The sequence below is a fragment of the Cervus elaphus genome, chromosome 29 (assembly GCF_910594005.1).
Source record: "Cervus elaphus chromosome 29, mCerEla1.1, whole genome shotgun sequence".
Taxonomy (NCBI): Eukaryota; Metazoa; Chordata; class Mammalia; order Artiodactyla; family Cervidae; genus Cervus; species Cervus elaphus.
Window position 1 is genome coordinate 16953895 of NC_057843.1, and position 23778 is coordinate 16977672.

Genomic DNA, 23778 nt, shown 5'->3' on the forward strand with positions numbered 1-23778 from the left:
CTTCACTCTGTATCATAGCCTCTAGGTTCACCCACCTCATTAGAACTGACTCAAATGCGTTCATTTTTATAGCCGAGTAATATTCCCTTGTGTATATGGACCAGAACTTCCTTATCCATTCAGCTTATAGGCTTTTGAAGGGTGGATCCAACTGAGCCTTCCTCAAGTTTCAGATCTAGTTCAACCATTCATTCCCTGTAAGAATGTTAAGAAGCTTCCTCGTAAACAGTCTTTCTCTTGTGTGTGAGGCTGCATGGTGTGGTGGGGTAAGCACTGGTCCTGGCTTTTCACAGACTCACTGTACCTTTGCTGAAGTTCCATATCCTCTCAAACTTTCCAAAAGCCTTCCATATTTCCAGTGTCTATAATTGTGGCATAATTGTTTCATATTTAGGGACATAATTGTTTTAGTATTTACCCACTGTACTTGAAATTCGAAGTGGCATCGGTCTGGGTAAAGAAACAATATCTCTTTGGCATTTTGAACATTCAGGAATGATTGCAACCATCTGTAATTAATACATTTTAATTACTAAGTCACTGGCACCCAAATGCATAGTCATAAGAATGTTTCAAAAAAAAAAAAAGAATGTTTCAGAGACTTTTAACCATGATCACACAGTTTAGTGGAAAGAGCCAGCTTTTGCACCCAGATAGACCTGAGTTTAAATCTCACTTCTGCCACTTTCTGAGTGACTTTGATAAATTATTCTCCGTTTCTGTGCCGGCTTCCTGATCAGGCCAATGGGGATGGCAAACCTTACTTCACGGAATCAGAATTAGGGTTACACGAAGTGATAACTGTGGAGCCATGAGGGAAACCGAGACTGGTGGACAGCAGACTTCACTTGATGGAAGTAACCCTTAGCATTTAGGCTCTGCAGCTTACCATTCATCTTACCTGTTCAGCCCACCAGCTCACCTTGAGCACATCACTTCTGCTCTGAGGCCCGGATTCCTCTTCAGTCAAAGTTTTACCCAGAGACAGTGATATAACCACCCAAAATATCTTTTCTTTCTGTAACACTGACCTGTTGCAAACAATTACAAGAATTAGTTATAAAACCAAAATTGTCTTGATGCCATGATCTTTCCTTCACTTCCTCGCTGTCTCTTTCTTCCACACATAGACACACACGCGCACACACTTTGCATTCCCACCTCATTTTCTCTCTTAAAAAGTTAACCAAAAACACAAGAACCTTTGGAAGCCTAACAGAGGAACAGCAAATCCCTTTTCAGGTTGTCATCATCTCCATCCCCACACCAAGTGCCTGGGTCCTTACTCACACCGTTGCGTGGTTACCTGTCTCCCCAGCCCTGTGGCCCCCATCCTGCCCCAGCCCCTCTGCTCCGGCCGCAGAAGCACGCTTGCAGGCTCCGCTTCGGCCGGGCTTCCCTCCAGCAAGTGTGCTTAGTCACTCAGTCTGTCCGACTCTTTGTGGGAACGTGTACTGAGCCCGTGCATATCAGTACTTTCAAGCTTCCCACTCACCTCAAGTAGGCATCACTGGTCCGTCTCACAGATGAGGACACTGTGGGCCCATTCACTGCTGGATTAGACAAACCTTTCTCCATCATCACTTGCCAACATTGGGAAAACAGCAGACGGCAGGCGCAGCCCCTTTCTCCATGGATCTTACAAGATCTTACAAGGGATGAATCCAGGAAGCAGGAATGCAACAGATAATGGACTATTCCAATTGTGAAGAAGGGTGCCATGAAAGAGCAGGAGAGGAGGTTTGGGAAGGTAACCCTGGAAAAGGGCCACTCGAGCTAAAACCCAAAGGCGCAGGGAGGTCACTCAGGGTGCTGGCAAAGTCAGACTGTGTGCTCAGTCGCTCAGTCGTGTCCGACTCTTAGCGACCCCATGGACTGCAGCCCACCCGGCTCCTCTGTCCGTGGGATTTCCCAGGCAAGAGTACTGGAGTTGCCATCTCCTTCTCCACGGATCTTCCCGACCAAGGGATGGAACCTGAGACTCCTGCGTTGGAAGGCAGCTTCTTTACCACTGAGCCATCAGGAAAGCCCAGTGAGGACAGAGTGAGATCTAAATGTGGGTAGATTGGGTTCTACTATGCATCATCCCCTCCTCTAAAGCGTTACGTTTATATCATTGTATTTTATATCTTTTTCTCCCTGATAAACTGTATACCTCCTTGAGAAGAGTGACCTCACCTCCCAGGTACCTGGCCCATAGTACAAGTACTGAGCATAACTAAATGGCCACTTAATTTTTCAGTATATGTATCTTGAAGCAATTGCCTTATTTAGTATTACAAGTGCAAAAGTATTTACCTCGATCTGCTGTGTGTACGAGGCTATTTCTTTAACCAGCACACTGGTATGGTTTTCTGACAGTCTCTGAGCACCTGGCATGCCTGTTTGCAAGGTCCTCTTAGGGATCAAACCTGGGTCTCCTGCATCGCAGGCAGATTCCCACCAGGGAAGCCCTGCTTCCTTAGATGTTTCCTGTGGGGAAGGGAGTGTTGGCTGGAGGGGGATCCGGGGTCAGAGTGCACAAGAGAGGCAGCAGCTGCATCAGCTCTGCAGCAGGGGGAACTCGGAAGCAGCTCCTTCGACTAATTAAAATGACATGAAACGTGTCCTAAATGCCACAAGGCACAAGGCGCCTTCCCAGCCTGCAATCCAGGCCATTCTTGGGGATGAAAGAAGAGCCGTTAGCCTGTGCCAGATGCGTGGCTAGACATGAGGGGTTCAGTGAGGATTTCTTCTTCCTGACACTTTGGAGCTCACAGTTTTGTAGAGCAGACAGATGCCCACCGTCCACACGTGCACGCACACACACACGATGTACAAACCGGCTCCTTGAGCGCATGACTCCAGGTGGGCAAAGGCAGGAGTTGTGGCCAATCCCCAGTGGGTGGGGCGGGAAGGCTTCCCAGGCGGGTCAGAGTCATCTTGCTGGAATTGGGAACATGAATGGCAATTAGCCGAGTAAGGAGGACAGGGCCTGGTAAGAGCAGACCACAAGCAAGAGTCTCGCCTGTGCAGAGGCCCCGAGAAAGAGAACCGATGGCACATGTGAGATCGGTAAATGCCCGCGAGAACCAGGCAGCTGATATGGTTGCCCAGCAGACACACCGGGCTATTCCTCATTTCTATTAAGAGATGTCCTTCCTCCCACTTTTCTTGACTTGTACGCACTGAAGCTAGCTTTTGTTCTTCCATCTTTGATCGAATCTCAGGGAAAGAGAAATTGTGCTCTCCTCTAAGAAAAATCCAATTAACCATATCAATCAGTCAGTGATACTTAGACTCCTGATGGGCAGACAGCTGGGAGTGGTGGAGACTGGGGCAAACCAGAGAGAGTATTTCCCATTGACAGAGGACAGCCATTCTTGACTCCAGCTATCCAGTGGCTCTAGATCTTGCAGTTTTTCCTGAAACACAGTGCAACCTGGATTTTTGGCAAGTTGGCTAAGTTTTTTAAACATTGCTCTGATATATTTAAAAAAAAAAAAAAAAGAAAAAGGAAGAAACAAAAAGCCCAGCCAACAGGCACATGTCTGTATACTGAACCTTATTCCGGGGCCATGATTGTACCCTCCTGTTTAAAGGCTCCAGAGGTTGCCAGGGCATTTTCAGAATCCTTCAACAAGTCATTGCTCTGCCTATAGTTACTCCTAACCATCCTTCTCCCCCTGCTTTCCAGAAAGAGATGACGAGCAGGATGTGTCACTAACGGCCCCATCTTACCCTCCGGAAGAAAGAGGAAAGCTGTTTTCCTCCTGGCGTCCCAGGCGGGCAGGAGGGAGACTTCCCCGGCTGGAGAGGCGCGCCTACTGCCAGGAACAGGCCCAGCTGGAGACCAGCGGTGACTCCGGAGAGCGGTTCCCGCTCACCTCGTGTCTGTCAACCCTCTGAGTGCTGCTGGCGTGACCTGTGGACCCGCCGGGAGGGAAGGACCGCCCCTCGCCCATCCTGGAGGAAGGATGCCCCTGCACTTAACACGCACTGCGCAGTTGTGCAGTTCTGCCGGTGACCTGCCACCTAAGCTTTGCTGAAATTCAGGTTTTGCGCCCAAGGTCCTTATCCCTACTTCTCCACTTACCTGTCTCGTCAGCCGTCTGCCTTTTCTGTAACGTGTGTTCTAAGTACCCAGTGAATTTTGGAACTCTGGATGCACAACCAATTTTTCTCTAACAAGCCTTCCTGTGCGGTCTCGGCAGACTTCGGCCCTTGATGCTTGGTCTCGGCTGGGAGATCTGACGCCCGCCCGCTCACAGCATCCGCGCAGTTTCCGCCCCTCAAGCAGTTTTATCAGGGACCATTCCACGGGGCGGCTTGTCTCTGCCCCAAACAGGGTCTGCACACTCTCACTGCAGGAAACAGACTGGTCTCCAGCCTAAGGCTGGCTAGTTACCAGTTCACCCTGAACAGAGTATCTTTTTTTTTTTTTTAAACCACGCCATTCCTTGTCTCTTCCGGTCAAGATTTTTTTTTCCTGTTTCTCCGAAGAGAGAAATAAAGGAAGTTATAAATGACCAAGAATGATCAGCAGAAGCACTGAGCCAGATTAGCGCAGTGTTTGTTCGTTATTAAAGGGTGTGGTGGCTGTCTCTACGTAATACTGAGATTTCAGTGGGGAGGGGGGAAAGTACAATGGGTGATTTGACGCCTGTATCTCAGACACCCAGCCCATTGACTTATCTTCCCAACAGGCCCTCTGAGCTTCTAGATCCAGCCTATGTTTTCTTCCTGTTCCTCCGCAATCCCCACCTCCTCCACCCATTACATTTGACGTTACAAAACAAAGTTAATTTCTGCCAGGGTGATGCTCCTGCCATGGTTGCCAAGGTAACAGGCAAGCTGGAGCCGTCTTCCTTCTTCCATCCTTGCCAATGTTTGGATCCCAGCAGACAGACTCATTCTGTGCTGCATCCTGCCTTTTGAAAGCTACCTGACTTTTCGCTGAAGTAATGTTGCCTTCCCGGATTCATTCGCAAAACTGTGGTGGTCCCAAGAGTCTGTAACTAGGGGGTGATGATACTTCCGGTGATCATTTGATTTTGACAAAATAGCAGTTGGTGGAGGGAAGTAGATGAGAATGTATTAGTGAATTTTAATGTAATACTGATTAAAGAATAACTTAACAATTCTGACTTTGTCTCATTACATGTGACGTGTGAAAGCCGTCTGGGGCTACCACAAGAGCCTGGAAAGGCATGAAATCTTTCTTTGGTCCAGACTAAGAAAGGACTGACTCTCTGGGCACTGTGGCATTCTGTGTTGACCCAACCCAGTAAACCAACCCTTGCTTTGTATTTTGTCAAAAGCCGTCTCATGGAATTCAAATGCTGCTACCTCTCTTCATATTGTTGTGTCCTGATCAACAACAAACATGCCATTTTTTGGTTTTGGTTTGCTTCCTAAGTAACTTTGAGAGGACAAGATAGAGATTTTCTCAGCATCATTTCTGGTTTAACGGATCCAGAGAACAGACAAATGAGTACGTCTTCCTGACCTATGCGCTATGCAGTAAGTGCTACACGGGAGTGTTGAGCAGTGGAACAGAGAAATGACAGCAGGAAGCCCAGTCCCTGGAAGGAACTCTGAAGCTTGGCACCATGAAAAACCACAGGAGTTTTGCTTGAAAAAACTGACATTTCGATAGTGCCTAATCAAGTAGGATGCTGGACTCTGAAGACTTTTGTTATGAATTCTTTCGAAATTTATTTTCTATTAACTGTGCATATGAAATTTCCACTCAATTAAAAAAAATCTGGATTTTTTTTTTTAAACTTCTTGGAACAATTTCCTCATGGTTATATTGTTCACTGCGTTAATCAGCACTTCCAGGAAAAGTGCTGGCAAGCCACTCTTATTTTTTAATTATAGACGGTTCCTATTCCCACAGAACTTTGTTTGGCAAATTGTGAAGAAAATCACTACAGGTGATTTTTTTTTGTCTTTGGCTTGACTACATCCTGAGAACATCTCCTGGCAAATGCAGATCTGAGCTCCTGTGGCCCTTCAGGCATCTCCTGCTTTCTGGATCTGCAGTTGACACCTGGCTTCTTCCTTCTAATCTGGCTGGCTCCCCCTCATTTCCCTTATTTTAAAGTTGAGTAATACATGCATCTATGATTTTTTTTTTTTGAGAAATGTCAAAGTGGGAACTTCAAAAGGAAAAGATTGCAGTGACATCCATATACCCATAGTTGTCCATCTCTTCAGTTAATGGATTAGAGTCCTTCTTTTATCTATGTTTGGGGTGTGTGTGTGTGTGTGCAAGTATGTGGGTCTTTCATGGCGCTGACATTATTAAAGAGCTCAAGCTGCTTTGAGCTCCAGAATGTCCCACAATCTGTAATTTTTTTCTGATTGTTTCCTCATTATTAGATTCTGTTAAACATTTTTAGCCAGAACACGACATAAGTGGTGTTATTTCTTTCGTTCTGCATCACACCAGGAAGCATGTAATGTTCAGTTGTCTCTTTTACTAAGCTTGATCAGTGGGTTGAGGTGTCATCTGCCTGATGCATTCATTATTAAGTTCCATAATTCATCATAAACCTCTGAAATTCAATATTCATATATTTTATAGTGTGAGACTGCTTTCCTTTCTTAATATGCCAAAGAGGTCCAGAAGTTCCAAAAGATTACAGCCATTGCAGTTAGATGTTGTTGCAGTGACAAAGAATTCTTCTCTTCCTGTGTCACAGAGGGAAGGAGAAGCTAAAAGTTTCCTTCTGCAGGTAATGCATGAGTATGCTGGATAGTGAGAATTTGTTGTGGTCCCTGGAGCCATAGTTAAAATATATATAGCTTTTTTCTGCAAATCCTCAGTGTCCTCCCATTGAGGCTGATGGTTTATTTTAGAGAGCACGTATTTTCATGAAAGGTGATTGCCCAAGAGTGCAAAAACTGATTTAGGTAGGGAAGAAATCTTTGATATTACACTGAGTCATGGCCCTCCCAAGGAAGCACAGTATGTGCACAGATATAAAGTATGTATTTGGCATTAAAATTTCATGGGGATGGGGAATGATTAGGAATAGAATGTCTAAAAGGGCTCTTTAGGAAGATGATAGTGAAAAAACTAGATTGAGAAATACTCATCTGGGGTCAGTTTCTGCTTCTGAAATTGTTCATTTTCTCTTCCTGGGGTGTTTGCTCATTTCTGAGGGCCAGGATAAGTGGAAGTGACTTTGAGAGACTTTTTTTTAGCTATTCCTTCTACAACCTTCCAAATCATATCAGTAACGTTCCAGGTGAAATACCAATTCTCCTCTCAACAGTCTTCGGGCACAGAAATCCTGCAGCATCCTCCCTGGATCATATTCCGTGTGAAACCTTTCCATTCGACTGGCGTTAACTATTACACTGTCTCTGAGTTTCAGCTCACCTTTTCTAGTGTCCCACATTAAGAAAGATCCAAAAACTTTAAAAAGTAAAACATAAGTAAAAACATACTAAATGTGAGCTTTGTTTGCACATCCACTAAGTATTTGAAGACTCTTACCAGTTGTCCTTCAGCCTTCCTTGTTTATCATCTCGCATTGGCTGAATTATCTCAGAAGTCGTGTTATGCCACGGCTAACATTTCTAGACTTCAATCTGAAGCCTTCCCGAAGCTGTCTATGACACTGTGCGTCATAGATATAACCAGCAGTGACCATGTCAGAAATCACTGCATGCTTTCTCCACACTGTACTGTGCCTTTGCTAACTCCGGATTTGATTTCATACGTTCATAAATTTTCTATTATATTTGCCCATACTAAATCCTTATTTATATTTGGCAACACCATTTTGACCGATCTTCTTGAAAGTCCTACTGTTAGCATTCTTTGTAAGATTACACTGAGTTGTTTTAATTCCCTTTTTCACTGGCGAAGTATTAGGGGACATGGATAATTTCTCTCATCATTTGTGGTGATTATGTCATTCTGGTCATTGCTGGAAGCATCACTTCCTATGGTCTCTACCCTTATATCACTTCCACATCCCATGGGTATCACACTGTGAATAAAAGAAATATCATAGGAAAAGTACAAGAAACGCGTCCAAAGGAAAAATCACTGAACGGAGTCTGATGTGTCACTTGGATAATACTGTTGTCCTTTGGTCTTTTTACTTATTGGTGAAATAGGTGATTCTTGATGAAATAGATGATTCTCTCCTAGAATTAGCCAAACAAAGCATGTTTGGGAAATAATGGTTTTTTTCCTCTGCTTTAAAATTACATCAACAAAATATTTTATAACAAGCTATTCCCTCTGGGAATTATTAATTCTGGACAAGACTTTTTCAAAGAATAAATAAGGATTTCTGTAACTTTTAGAGGGAAGAGTGCATTTCTAATCTGACAATTAAGCTGTTTTACTAGCTTTGAGTGTTCTAATTTCGAAGTTTTTCAGTATCTTTTCTAATTGCATCAGGAAAAAAGATTTAGCATAATTTTAGTTCCATTTGTGATTAAATTAAGGGTTTGGTTATAAGAACAAACTAACAATAAAAAACAATTAAAAATGGAAAATAAAACTAAAGAATATTTATGAAATTAGTTCTTTGTGAGTTTAAGAATTCAAATGTCACAAATAAAAGACACAGCCATGATCTATTTTGTCTTTTTTATGTGTTTGACTTATTTCTTTAACAAATATTTTCTTCATCTTGCAATGATCTTGGAACAGATAAATGAAAAGCAAGGTTAATTTTACAAAAAAAAAAAAATGAATTCAGAATTTATTTTAGAACCCGTGCACATATATGCATTTTAGCAGAAGTTCCTTTGTTCTATGACAAGTTTTCCCAGGAGGGTATCATGTGTATTGTGTAGCTTCTCAATAGATTAATGTTGTACTGCTTTTTTCTTGCAGTAGGATTCGGTATTGAGTTTGGTCATGACCTGGAATACAAAGATAAGAAGTCTAGATTGTAGAAAAAGCGCATCAGTCAGAGTAAATAAACCTGAAGTAGAATCTCAGGCTTGCCCCTACCTTATTTGTGTGACACTGGGTAGTATATCTGTCCCTAAGAATTCAAAACTACAACTGGGCTTATAGATTTGTTCCTATGTAGCTTATAATCTGGGGGGATAATAATATAAGATTAAACGTCCATTATGTCCATCACCAACCAATGGACATGAACTTGGGCGAACTCCAGGAGATGGTGAGGGACAAGGAGGCCTGGCGTGCTGCAGTCCATGGGGTCACAGAGTCAGATATGACTTAGCGACTGAACAACAACAAGATTAAAATATAAGCGTACTCAGAAAAGCAGAAATACATCAATTCTGTACGTGCTGTGTGCTGTGCTTGGTCGTGTCTGCCTCTCTGTGACCCCATGGACTGTAGCCCGCCAGGCTCCTCTGTCCATGGGGCTTCTCCAGGCAAGGATACTGAAGTGGATTGCCATGCCCTCCTCCAGGAGATCTTCCCAACCCAGAGATCAAACCCAGGTCTCCTGCATTACAGGTGGATTCTTTACCAGCTGAGCTACCAGAGAAGCCATAAATTTTGTATACTTACCTATTATTAGTACATTTACAGTCACTATATAATAATCGTACATGGCTCCAGTAACATCCCCTGTTCCTAACAGCAATAGAATACTATGTCTGAAAAAAGCTGTTTGGGACGAGGTGATTTCTAGACACAGCAGAGAGGAATGAGACTTCTGAAATGCAGTCTCACCTATGAAGCCTTCCTCTGCTTCTCAGGTTCACTGTCTGAAATGTACACCACAATGTGACCAAGAGGCAGGCTGTGGACTGATTTTGTCCTGAAGGCATGATTTGTTGAATCTACATAGACTGCTGCTGTTGTTGTTTAGCTACCTGCCAACCTTTTAAAACTGGAAAACTTGATCCAAAAATCAGAATTTCTGGCTTCTCCAACTACATCAGAAGATCTGGCCACACTAGGCTTTTGTTTTCTTGTGGCAAGAATTGGCTGAGAGGTGGCTGACCCATTTAGACAGGGTTGTCTCTCCAGTTTACTGCCGTCTGCACCACTCCCTGATGCTGCCCAGACGCGGCAGCTTGTCAGTTACCACTGTCCTCTGACACTAGCATGCTTCACTCTGTACATTTCTCGCCACTTCCCTGAAGGCATTTCAGGTCACAGCCCCAGCTCTACTGTGTCCAGAGGGACCACTGAGGAGACCGCTATTTTAATTTTCAAATGTATCCCCATACACATTGAATATTTGCTGTATTATTAGATTCTGTCTAGAAACCTGTACTGTATTAATGATAATAAATGGAAAACTGTCTTAAAGACAATAAATTCAAACCAGATGCCTTTAGTCTTTCCACCCAACAACAGCAAAAATTGATACTCCCATAAGAAGCTTACTTCCCAGGAAAGCTAAGCTGATCATTAAATCAATCCACTCTTTCAATATCCTAAATTCTTAAATTTCAACTCTGCTTCCAAGCAGACTTCATTGCTACATTAACCAAAATGATAAAGAACTGTCATTGGGAAGTAATTGTAGTATCATCTGTAACAATTACATATTTTATCTGACTTTTCTTCTAGTTCATTATTAAGTAAATATTAACAGAACACATTATTTTTAATGGAAACTTCTTGTTTTAATGCAGCATTCATCAACTAACTGGGTTTCATGAAGACAAAAGACAAAAATTCCCAGTACTTAATAAATTAAAATCTAAATGAGGACCTCTAATTAATGTAATTAAACTTTGATTGAGCTTGTAAAATGTATTACTGCATACTAAAGTAAGTTGAATATCTGCTCCAGAGGAAATCATATCATGTAATTGAGACATGACCTCACCTATAACCAAATCAGCAGAGGATAAGACTAAGCATTTTCAGGAAATAAATAGAACATAAAATTCTGTAAAGCAGTTATCCTTCAATTAAAAAATTTTAAGAAAGAAATACATAGAACATAGGGGGGAAAGGTATCAAAAGAATCCTATGTTTATTAACCCAGAGATAGTATCATGGGGCTTCTCAGGTGGCACAGTGGTAGAGAGTCTGCCTGCAATGCAGGAGACGTGGGTTCAATCCCTGGGTCAGGAAGATCCCCTGGAGGAGGAAATGCCAACTCATTCCAGTATTCTTGCCTGGGAAATCCCACGGACAGAGAAGCCTGACGGGCTGCAGTCCATGGGGTGGCAAAGAGTTGGACATGTCTTAGTGACTGAGCACATAATATTGTGAATAACTGTTTCTCCATAGCCATGCATATATCTATCTCAACAATGATGTATTTAATGTTGCTAAGAACTACATGCTTCAGGAGATAGCGGAGGACAGAAGAGCCTGGTGGGCTGCAGCCCATGGGGTTACAAAGAGTCAGACACTGCTTAGTGACTGAACAACAACATGCGGACTTCCAAAAGAGGCAGCAACATTTAGAAAAGTCATATACTATGAGTTGTTTATTTATCTGAAGGCTAATTATTTCAGTTGGGCTTGTCTTAATCAGAAGTATAATCACATGAAGGTACAAGGGAGACATTTGGTCTACACAAAGTCTGTGGTTAAGGCAAAAACCTTGGTAAAAATGCTGAGGTTGTTTAGACAGGATGAAGTTTGGTGGGAGAAGTTAACATTGGCTGGACCTGAGGGATCCCTGCCTGGGCTGTGGATGAGAACAGAGTTCTTTCTTTGCTCAGAATCTCAGATTAAAAGCCTCGGCTCCCTCTATTTCTTGCTGGCCTCACACACGCTGGGCACAGTCACATTTAGAGCCTCACTGCCGTCCCCCTGCCTGGATAATCTGCCCCAGGCAGCCTCATGTCCAGCTCCTTCCCCCTCAAGTCTTTGCTTGAATGTCACCTTCTCATTGATCTCTGCTGGTCACATCCACCCATAGGACTCACAGCCCTCCTTTCTCTGCTCTGATTTTCTTTTCCCCATATAATCTGCATGATATAATTTATTTATCCAGGGATTGAACCTGCCTCTCCTGTGTCTCTTGCATTGCCAGTGGATTCTTTACCTCTTGAGCCATCAGGGAAGCCCTTTTTTATGTAATTTATTTGTTAGGTTTATTGTGTATTGTCTGTCTCCTCCAGCTGAATATAAATTCCATGCCTTCAGGGATCTCTATTTTGTTTATTGAGTGTCTGGCACAAAGGAGATATTCATTAGACCTTTGATGAATAAATGAATGGATGAATGAATTCACATGGCAGACAAGTGCCTAATTAAGATCTGCTATCAGAGAGAGATTAATTAAAAGCGAGGTACAATAATGATAATATTCAGTTGGTGATACTAACACCAAAAGTATATATTTAAGTGTCTAAGCACACCCTAAGCCTTTTAGGTGAATAATCTCAGTTAAACAACCCCATGAGGTTGGTTATCTATGTTTATCCCCATTTTAAAGTCAAAGTTACTTAAGTAATCTGCCTGAGATTACAAGCAAGAAAGTGATGTCACACAGGTGTCTCTAGAGCCCCACTCTGAACCATAGGAGTCACCCCCACCCACAAGGCATCAGGCTCTCCTCAAAGTGTCTTCTCTGTAGATCCCGGGTCCATGGAGTTTTGCAGTTCAGCCTTCAGTTCCTTTCTTGGTCATTTGTTAATGTGATTGCAGCAGTGAGTCTATGACCAGTCCATCTGAGGTCAGAGAGTATTTCCAGGCACAAGGTATTCATTCACAATGACAAAGTAGACCCTTAGTCAGAGGTCAGGTCAGACAACAGATCTAACAGGGACACCAGAAGGTCAGAATAACTAGTCCACAGAGTGTTGAGTGGTGTCAGGCCAAGTTCAACTCAATTCAGTTGCTCAGTCGTGTCCGACTCTGCAACCCCATGAATCGCAGCACACCAGGCCTCCCTGTCCATCACCAACTCCCGGAGTTTACTCAAACTCATGCCCATCAAGTCGGTGATGCCATCCAGCCATCTCATCCTCTGTCGTCCCCTTCTCCTCCTACCCCCAATCCAAGTCTTGGCCCTCAGGCCAAGACTGGAGGCCAAAACATGAGTCCCTGAGGAGGCTGCTGCTGCTGCTGCTAAGTCACTTCAGTCGTGTCCGACTCTGTGTGACCGCATAGACGGCAGCCCACCAGGCTCCCCTGTCCCTGGGATTCTCCAGGCAAGAACACTGGAGTGGGTTGCCATTTCCTTCTCCAGTGCATAAAAGTGAAAAGTGAAAGTGAAGTTGCTCAGTCGTGTCCAACTCTTCGAGATCCTAAGGACTGCAGCCTACCAGGCTCCTCCGTCCACGGGATTTTCCAGGCAAGAGTACCCTGAGTAGGCAGGAGACACAAATCCAGAAGGAATCACCCAGCGTGGGGTAGGGTGTTCCTATGATCAATTGAAATGGTACATAAGAAACTTCGAGGACTTCCCTGGTGGTCCAGTGGTTAAGAATCTGCTGGGACATGGGGTTGATTCCATACAGGGGACATGGCTTCGATCCCTGGTCTGGGAAGATCCCAAATGTCAAGGAGCAACTAAGCCCAAGTGCTACAACTATCGAGCCTGTGCTCCAGAGCCTGGGAGCTGCTACTACTGAGCCCACATGTGGCAACTACTGAAGCCCAGGCGCTCTAGAGCCGGTGCTCCACAACAAGAGAAGTCACTGCATTATGAAGCTCAAGCACCGCAACTAGAGAGCAGTCCCTGCTCGCTGCAACTAGAGAGAGCCCACACATAGCAATGGGGACCCAGCACAGCCAAAAAAGGAAAAAGAAAGAAACTTCTAGGTTTTGCTTCCTGCTGTGAAATGGGGAGGTGGGGAGAAGGCATGCCATTTCACTCCCTAGAGGAAAACAAGCAGACTTTTTAAACAGAAATACCCAAAGCAGAAGATGAACTTAGACATTAAGAAATTTGAGAATCTATCACAGTTAATTTTTGCTAATTTTTCTTCTCTGTGAAAAACATTAATGCATTAATTCTTCAGCCACAATATAAAATATATGGTTACATTAGAAATATGTAGCCGAGAGGCTAGAAGAAGGAGTGGCTGAGGGATTTATGTGTGCATGTGTTCCCTGGGCTAATTTAGAAATGAATGGGAAACAGAAAAGCAACGTCCACTCCATCCACTTGACTTCTGCCATTTCCTTTGACGTACCATAAATGTTTACTGGTTTCTGGTTCTATCCAGAGATCTTTAACGTGTCAGGATATAATGCTGGCCTGCGCTTCCCCAGTGGTTCAGCGGTAAAGAGTCTGCCTGCACTGCAGGAGATTCAGATTCAACCCCTGGGTCAGGAAGATCCCCTGGAGAAGGAAACGGCAACCCACTCCAGTTTTTTGCCAGAGAATCCCAGGGACAGAGGAGCTTGGCAGGCTACAGTCCGTGGAGTCGCAAACAGTCAGACATGGCTGAGCACTCACTCAATGCTGGCCTGTGTTTGAAGGCCGGATGCTGTGATGAATGACTTTCACCCTCCTGTTCCTAGGGCTCCATGGATATTATCCATGAAATGATTCAACTACCAAACACAGAAGAAGCATTTGTCATGAGAGGAGTGGATAGTGGGAGTATTTTTTAATAGTAAATCATTAGATTCAGCAACTACTAAACCATGGAAATTAAAGAAAATTCATCCAAAAGTCGAGCCTCATTTCACACTTCCAGGAAGAATTTTTAACACATTTCCAGCCTTAGCATGAGCTTCCTGAGATTGTGAAGACAATACCAGGGTTAAGTATGACAGGGCATTAACTGGACATTAACTAGTAGAGTTCAAACACAGCTGATCCATGAATGTGGAATGGAGAAAGAAGATACTTCCCATGGAAAGCTTGCTAAAACAGACTGGGCCGCTGGGCGAGCAGAAAAGAAAAAAGGTTTCATTCAGAAAAACTGGGAAAGAAAGTGAACCCTTTTCTTTACCATTCGTAGAAAGATGGTCCTAAAGGGCAGACTTTAAAATAAAAATTTATTAACTTATTTATTTATTTGGCTGTGCCAGGTCTTAATTGTGGCATGTGGGATTTAGTTCCCTGACCAGGGATCAAACCCAGTCTCCCTGCATTGAGAGCACAGAGTCTTAGCCACTGGACCACCAGGCAAGTCCAGGCAGACTTATTTTAATGAGATTGTGGAAAGATGAGAGAGCAGATAAGATTCAACAATTCAGTTCAATCTTCGGGGAAAGATTCCCCCAAGCTCTTATGAGAAAATTAACCTCGGAGTCACAGAGGCCCCTCTGCCTCCACTGCCACAGCCTCTGCCTGTCCCCAGGCTCCCCTTCCTCATGTCTGACACTCTACAAAAGCCAGGCAATGACTGTCCCTGCCTCCAGATCCACTCTCCCCTCCCACTTCTCACAAGCTGAAGCCGGGCTGCTTTCTCTAAACCCCAGACCTGCGCCCCTCTCCCCATCCCCCAGACCACCTTGCCTGACAGCCCACCCCCACAGCAGGACCCAGACTCTTTAGCGAGGCCCTGAGACAGGCTTCTTACAGGTTTCTCATGAGTTATAAAGAAAGCCCAACAGCCCTTGCACTCATCCTCAGGTGTTTGGATCTCATGACCTGGAAACTTTAAAATTAAACAACAGAGAGTGATCTATGGATGATGTCATCATCATCTCTCCTCACCTTTATTTCATAGAAGAAAGGACATTTCAACAACAAAAGAATAGAAAGAGTAGCTCTTGGGATACAAGCCCATCCTCTGGGTTTCCCTAGAGTAGTGAAAGCGTCTACACCTGCAGGCGCACGCCGACTGATGACCTTGGGATGTCAGGCAGGTGTTTGACACAGCCATGTGATGTTTTTGTGAGTTGCTTTGGTGCTGGTGGTGGCGGGTTTTCCTGGCAAATCCTGACCGCCAAGAGACACTCGATTGCTTGGGCAGCACAGCTCCTCAATGTCTGGTCACTCTTCCTGTGATCCCGCTTGCCTGACCATCTGTAAGAGGGGGGGCAGGGAGCCTGCGCTCCAGGACAGCCTAGGGGAACAAGCACGCAGCCTACTCTAGCGGCTGCCACCGCCTCTGGGTGACCTGAAGACAGAACTGCCGTGGCCGCCCCTAGAGGTGAGAGATCATCCTCCCTTCTCTCCTTTCTCTGCCACTAGTCCAATCCTGATCTGCGGACTGAGAACTAGAATCCTCAAGCCTCCTCTTTGGCTAAGGAGCCTCCTCTGCCACCCGCCCCCACTCCTAGGTGGTCTCAGGTGGGAGGCAGGCAGCACCAAAGATCGTCTGCATGCTAGCCAGCGTCTGAGTCTGGAAAAGTGAGAGGGAAAGTCGCTGAGTTGTGTCCAACTCTTTGTGACCCCATGGACTGTAGCCCACCAGGTTCCTCTGTCCATGGGATTCTCCAGGCAAGAATACTGCCATTCTCTTCTCCAGGGGATCTTCCTGACCCAGGGATCGAACCCAGGTCTCCAGCACTGTAGGCAGATTCTTTACCATCTGAGCCACCAGGGAAGCCCAGTTCTAATACTTCATAGATTTTTAAATTTTCTGAGTAAAAGACCATCATGCCATTTGTAAATAATAACGATTTTGTTTCTTCCCTTCCAATCATTACATCTTCTATTTCATTTTCTTGCCTTATAGCACTAAATAGCACCTACAGGTGCTACATGTACAGTAAAAGCACCTAAATATTTACCATTTGGTCCTTATAGAATATTTACTAATCTATACTTTACACCATAGTGGGTGAAAGTCGCTCAGTTGTGTTGACTCTTTGCAACCCCATGGGCTATACAGTCCATGGAATTCTCCAAGTCACAATACAAGAGTAGGTAGCCATTCCCTTCTCCAGGGGATCTTCCCAACCCAGGGATCAAACCCAGGTGTCCTTCATTGCAGGTGTATTCTTTACCAGCTTAGCCACCAGAGAAGCCCAAGAATACTGGCGTAGGTAGTCTATCCCTTCTCCAGGGGATCTTCCCAACCCAGGAATCAAACTGGGGTCTCCTGCATTGCAGGCAGATTCTTTACCAGTTGAGCTACCAGGGAAGCTTACAGCATAGATTTAAGTGTAAGACCAAAGACCAAAGACACCAGAATGAATGAAACTTAGAGGCCTCTAAACATACATTGACATTAAATGTCATTTCTTGTTTAAGTTAGTTTATCCCTACTCAAAAAAATGACATTTAACTTCAGTGTGTGTTTAGAGGCCTCAAGTTTCATTCATTCTGGTGTCTTTGGGCTTCTGCTTGTGTATGTTTCTACTTGTGTGTATGTTCACATCTTAAGAAGATGTGAACGTGGATCGTCACTTTGAGTTGAATGAGAAGATATGAGCTGGGAGAGAAAGGTATCAGAGCAGGATTTGGGGCAAGGGTGATCATTGAGAAGAAAGAACGAGACCACACTGTTCAGAAGTTCTGAATGTTTCTGAGGCCACTAAATTCGAAAGTGACTACATTGTCACCTCCCCCTTTATCTTCCTGAAAATTCCTATCCCAAAGCCTTAGGTAGGGTCGCTCACAGTAGGATCTGTGCTAGGGTTGGGTGGAGGGAGCCATGTGGCCCAGGGTGGGGTGTCAGAGCTCAAGCAGGAATGAGAAGGGCCTCCAAGTAGGAAAAGGAATGCTCGGTGCAGAATGTTGGAACTGAACCAGGGTCAGGAGGGTGGGAGAGGGGTGGCCTGGCACGGGTTACTGGAGCCCAGGTGAAATGAGGCAGGCATCTGTGTAGGAGGGCTGCCTACCAGGAGGTGGCAGAGGCCCGTGGGGTGAGGAGGTCATCTATCTGAGAGGGAAGCCTGGCAGAGGGTGTCAGAGCCTGAGGGGGTTGCAAAGGGCATCTCTGCAGGGAGAGAGAGGCAGCAGCAACGGAAGGCTGATTCTACAGTATGGTGGGGATGGGGGAGGTTAATCCAGCAAGTAAATATACTCCATTAAGTATAATGGAAGTGAGGTTTCTCACCACCAAAGAAGGGGGTTATAAATATGTAAACTGGCTGGCCTAAAATCAAAGGTAACTATTTGAACCCATGTTTTTGATATAGATAGCTATAGAAATAAACCTAGATGTAAATATGTGTGTGTATATATACATATATGGGGCTTCCTAAGTGTCGCTAGTGCTAAAGAACCCCTGCCAATGCAGTAGACATGAGAGACTTGGGTTTGATCCCTGGGCTGGGAAGATCCCCTGGAGGAGGGCACAGTATTCCAGGAAGGCACTGCCATTCCAGTATTCTTGCCAGGAGAATCCCATGGACAGAGGAGCTTGGCGGGCTATGGTCCATAGGGTCACAAAGAGTTGGACACAACTGAAGCGACTCACCATGCATGCACATACTTGTCATGCCCTCTCACTGAATTGGGGATCCAGCTCCCAGCTCACTGAAAGCCTGTTGATAGATGAAGTAGTCTTGCTGACATATTAGTGTCTGAGGTTACCTCTTTGCACGCCAATAGGGCCTTTTGGACCTGTAATGCCATCCAAAGGGTGGCAAAGAGTCAGATGCAACTGAAGTGACTTAGCACATGCGTGTGCACACACACACACATGCATGCATATATTACACACAGAGTACACTTTTGCACCACACACTGCATTCCTGTCTCTGACCACCGAGAGGACCTGACCCCAGTGGTGTTCTGATTCAATGAACACATCTAGCGTCTGGCTCTTGGCATGTGGATACAATTCTCTGCTGAAAGGAACCAGGAATTCTTAGAGGTAATGGTTGCTTCCTTAGCCGGGGCTGGGAAAATCCAAGATGGGTGTGGAACAGTGAATATCAAGAGCCTGGGAAATGTTCATAAGCTTTAAGGTAGAAATTCTTTTTTTAGGAAACTATCCTAAATGAAATCACTATAAATGCTGAAAAAATTTTAGCCATAAATATGCTCATTACTTTATTGTGTGTAATAAGCAAAATTGGAAACCTAACTAAGAATAAGGTAAGTGACACAAAATAGTAATGAATATTCACTGAATTGGATGTTATACAGACAATAAAATTAAGTATATAGGAATGCTTATATTATAATGTTAAATTATAAATGGAGCATCTGGATTCAGAATGAGTGAAACATCTCACCCAGGTCTGGCTCTTCCTTGCAACTTTCTAGAACCCTTTCTGCTACATCTCATGGACCCAAGTATACATCAATGCCTTGAATTGTGGTTAGATTCTTGCTATTTAAATATCTTGACTTTTCTGCTCTCAAAAACCATCTACCCTCCTAGGTTTACACCATTTAGCCAAACAACTCTCTACCCCCCCACCTACCACGGTCATCTTTTTGTCATTCTCTACACCTGCCCTCTGGGCTTCCTGGGTGACTCAGTGGTAAAGAATCCACCTGCCAGAGCAGGAGATGTGGGTTTGATCCCTGGGTCGGGAAGATCCCCTGGAGAAGGAAATGGCAACCTAGGCCAGGATTCTTGCCTGGGAAATCCCATGGATAGAAGAGCCAGTCGGGACACCATCCATGGGGTCGCAAAAGAGTCAATTTAGCAACTAAACAGCAACACTCCCCCTCATTCATGGAAAACCAGGGCACCAGTTCCCACAGTTCCTCTCATTGCCAAGTCTCACATGTCCTAGGGAGCATCTCTGGACACACAGACAGTGCATCATGGTCTCTCATTTTACTTACTTTACATCCCAGAGCCAGGGTTGTTGTTCCCTTCTACTCCAATTTAGCAATTTGATGCCAGGCCCTTTGGACCTCATTATTACACAGTACTGATCAGCTTTGAAATGTTAAACTTCCAGACTCCACCATAAAACAGTTTTTCTGCTCTTTACTTAGCAACTTCAGTTTTCTTATCCCTCTGTCCTAATGCATCCATCCTGTTATTCTGAATCTTTGGATAGCTAGTAATTAGCAACCTCCTAAGACTTAGGTTAAGTGGCAGTTTTTGAATAGCAACCTCATTAAACATCCTCAGCCTAGCCAGATCCCATGCAATCTTCCTCTTCTGTTAAGTTGTGAATGAAAGATCTGGTTTTTAACTCAAGGTTTGAACATCAACAAACAGTTCTCTTTTATTACATGAATCATCATGTTAGTAAAATGCTCTTACTTCAACGTTTCTATTTATCTAGAAGCTAAAAAAACACTTTAGCTTAATAAAAAATAAAATAAAAGAATATAAATAAAAAGGATTTGGACTTGAAAAAAAAAAGCTTGGATACTCAAAATGATACAGGAAAGCACACGTTGGCAGTCAAGGTTCTCACTTAACCCAGAAGGCCCTATAAATTCTTGACAGTCCCACAAAGAGAGGAAAGAGGTTACATTCTGTTCAAAAGAACTTTCTTGTATTTTGAAAGATCTTAGTTCTTTGAAAATTAATAGTCCTGAAATGATAACTTCTGTTTAGTTTGAGAAAGCCTGTTAAAGAGGTTAAAGAACCTTAGTTCTCTGACCGTTCTGATAAAGCATTGTTCCTGGGTTTTCAAAATTACAGTGATATAACTGATCATTTGTTTATTTGATGTTGTGTGTAAACTTGCTCTTCAGATTTAAGGAAAATAATATTCAAAGCAAGGTTTGAGGCCTCTGTTCATGGATTGCAACAACTAATGCGTGCCTTGTGGCTGCTGCTGCTGCTAAGTCGCGTCAGTCGTGTCCGACTCCGTGTGACCCCATAGACGGCAGCCCGCCAGGCTCCCCCGTCCCTGGGATTCTCCAGGCAAGAACACTGGAGTGGGTTGCCGTTGCCCTCTCCAATGCATGAAAGTGAAGTCGCTGAGTCGTGTCTGACCCTTCGTGACCCCATGGACTGCAGCCCACCAGGCTCCTCCATCCATGGAATTGTCCAGGCAAGGGTACTGGAGTGGGGTGCCATTGCCTTCTCCAGTGCCTTGTGGAACTATATGCATTTAATGGATTCTCTTGAAGATTAGGGTGACTCAGTTGATGTTCTTTAAAATACAACTGCTTTGGGTCATTTTACAAGATCGCCTCATTTCTTAATGTTTGTGTGTCTTTTACTTTATTACTTGTTCTATTTATATTTCCTTGTTTGTTGTGCCTCTTAAAAAGCTGTATATATGAAAATCTCACCAGTACTAATCCTTTTAGGCGTGAAGAAAAATTATCTGTAGAGAAAGTAAATAAATTCTTTATGAAGTAAATAAATTCAGGAAATACATTCAACCCAGTAAATGACTCGATTATCTACCTGATGTGATATATAATTTGCTCATTTTCCAGATGATCAAATTCAGGGTTGGAGAGATGATTTGCTCATGATCACATAGGTAGGAAGGGATGGAGTGATGACCCGAATATATTCCTCCTTTCTCCTGGCCCAGTGCTCCTGTAGGAGAAGACACAGAAGTGGAAGAGGGACTTATATTGCAGACATGATCAAGAAACAAAAAACAAAGTAAAACCATAGATTAGAAAGTATATCTAATGGCATCTTTGGTATTAGCAATGGATCCTCCTTAGGGCATTCTTCAAAGACCTAAAATATAGTTTAATAGGTAAAAAATAAATATACACTTTTTTTTAAAAAAGAAGTCTCTACTCTAATTGAGTGATAAAATATTGGAAAGGCTAACTATGGCCTAAAATGATGATATCCAGTGAGGACAAATTCACTGTTTCCCTAATCTTGTCCCAAGAACTCAAAGAGTTTATCTAGTATTAATTTGCTAGAGCTGCTATAATGAAGTACCAGAAACTGAGTTGCTTAAACACCAAGAGATTTGTTGAGATCTGTTTTCATGAAATAATGAGAATGATTGGTCCTTGGAGTTTAAAGAACCATTAATGTCATTGATGGTAAGAAGAGAAAAGACCTTTTTGGCTTTTGAAGCATTTGCAATACTGTATGTTCTTTTGAACTCACGGTTCTTGGGTCTAGATGTCTGAGATCAAGGTGTTAGTAGAGCTGGCTCCTTCTCTCTCCTAGCTTTTGGGGGTTTCCTGGCAGTCTTTGGTGTTCCTTGATTTCTGCTGCATCATCCCCATCTCTGCCTTCATCTTCACACCGCATTTTCCGTGTGTGTGGATGTCCGTGTCTGTGTTCATCTCCCCCATGGCTGATTCATGTCAATGTATGACAAAACCCACTACAATATTGTAAAGTAATTAGCCTCCAACTAATAAAAATAAATGAATAAATAAATAAATAAAATTTCTATTATTATTATTTTGGGGTTGTGCCAGTGGCATGCAGGATCTTAGTCTCCTGACCTGCTATTGAGCCTGTGTCCCCAGCAATGGAAGCCCAGAGTCCTAACCACAGAATCCACCATTCCCCACCCCACCCCTTTAAAAAAAAAAAAGTAACTACCAATCATGCCGTATTAGGGAAACACACTGCTTTAGTATGACTTCATCTTTACTAATGACCTGACAGCTCTTTACTCTCATCCCTTTTCCACCTCCCTTCACCCATGGAAGAATGGGCTGGAGGGCTTAAAGAAAATGAGTGCTATACACAGAACCGCTTCCCTTTAGTTCACCAAGACTGAACCTGACCATCTTTTCCTTTAGGATAATTCCTCTCTGCTTCCCCTCACTCTCTTAAACTATTTAGACTCCTAACGAATTCACTCTTTTGTTCCTCAGAAATGCCCAGTCAAGATCACACTGGCTGAACCTCATTAGTGAGCCTTCATTATACTGAAAAAACTTTCAAGCCTTTTTAAACTCATGCCCCCTTTCTCCTAATGCTTGTGTCTTTTTAGTTGTGGATATTCTCTAGAGCTGAGAGGCTATCCATTAATAATAATTAGAATTGAGGGAGGGGACGTTAGTTGATCCTTTAGTATGAAGAGCAATATTGGTGGTATTGTCCATTTGATTTCTTGCCATTATTGATTATCGGAGTTATTATAAGAGAAATATATGTTAATGTTATCTAAGCCTAAATATTCATCTGACTGATCATTTTCTCAGTCTGTATGTGAGGTAAAAGATGGGTTTCATTTTTAAAAGTGTTTTTAACAAAACAAATATATTTTATAAATAACATAGGTCTTAAAATCCCCCCAAAAAGTGTTTCAAAAAAACTCCCTCCTAAAGAATTATAGTTAAGATAGCCCAAGAACCAGAGTTTGCAGGGCATTAGGATTGAATCTTGGCATCTTATTAGTTTTTTTTTTTTTTTTAACAGATGTTGTATGGTTATTCAAAAGAACATACAGTATTGTAAAAGCTCTGAAAGCCAAAAAGGTCTATTGTTGTCTTACTATCAACAATATTAATGGTTCTTTAAAATCCATGGACCAATGATTTACATTATTTCATGAGAGCATACCTCTTGTTATTCAAAGAAAATCTTATAATGGTTTATTAAAAAGAAAAAAAAAGTCCTAAAAACCATCACATGACCTATGGTAAGGTCATGAGACTAAGTCACGAAGCTTTTGGAAATTCTTCTCCAGCATTCTGACCTCCATCTGGCAGTGACATCATAATGTCCTCGCTAGTTACAGGACCTGCTGGGCAGCAGAAGGGAAACTCTGAGACAGAGTAGATCACTGGATAAATCACGTTGTTTTCCCAATGAATTTTATATTGTTTATTTTTTTATCTGGGGTTTTCACCCCGGAGATTAGTGGTATAGAGCCCCCTTATGAAGGTGAGTAAGCATTTAAAACTTTCACTCAAACAGCAGATAAGAAACTTGATCCATTAGCCTAGAAAATTGGTCCATGGCAATTTTTTTTAAAAATTTAATTGAAGTATAATTGATTGACAATGCTGTGTTAATTTCTGCTCCACAGCAAAGTGACTCAGTTATACAAATACATTCTTTTTCATATTGTTTTCCATGATGGTTTATCATAGGATGTTGAATATGGTTCCCTGTGCTCTACAGAGGGAGCTTGTTGTTTATTCCTCCTGTATATAATAGTTCGCATCTGCTAATCTGAAACTCCCAGTCCTTCCCCCTCCA

General features: G+C 43.2%; 2 protein-coding genes across 5 annotated transcripts in view; both read left to right on the forward strand.

The window, feature by feature from the left end:
• Positions 1 to 5126, forward strand: part of MOB3B (MOB kinase activator 3B) — a 215045-nt gene extending 209919 nt beyond the window's left edge. For all 4 annotated transcript variants that reach the window (XM_043890605.1, XM_043890609.1, XM_043890608.1 and 1 more), the window contains exon 4: positions 3677 to 5126. In XM_043890605.1, coding sequence (XP_043746540.1) covers positions 3677 to 3706 — 30 coding nt within the window. In that variant the 3' untranslated portion in view covers positions 3707 to 5126. The remainder of the gene's footprint in view (positions 1 to 3676) is intronic.
• Positions 1 to 23778, forward strand: part of EQTN (equatorin) — a 76308-nt gene that overhangs the window by 39034 nt on the left and 13496 nt on the right. The window lies entirely within an intron of this gene.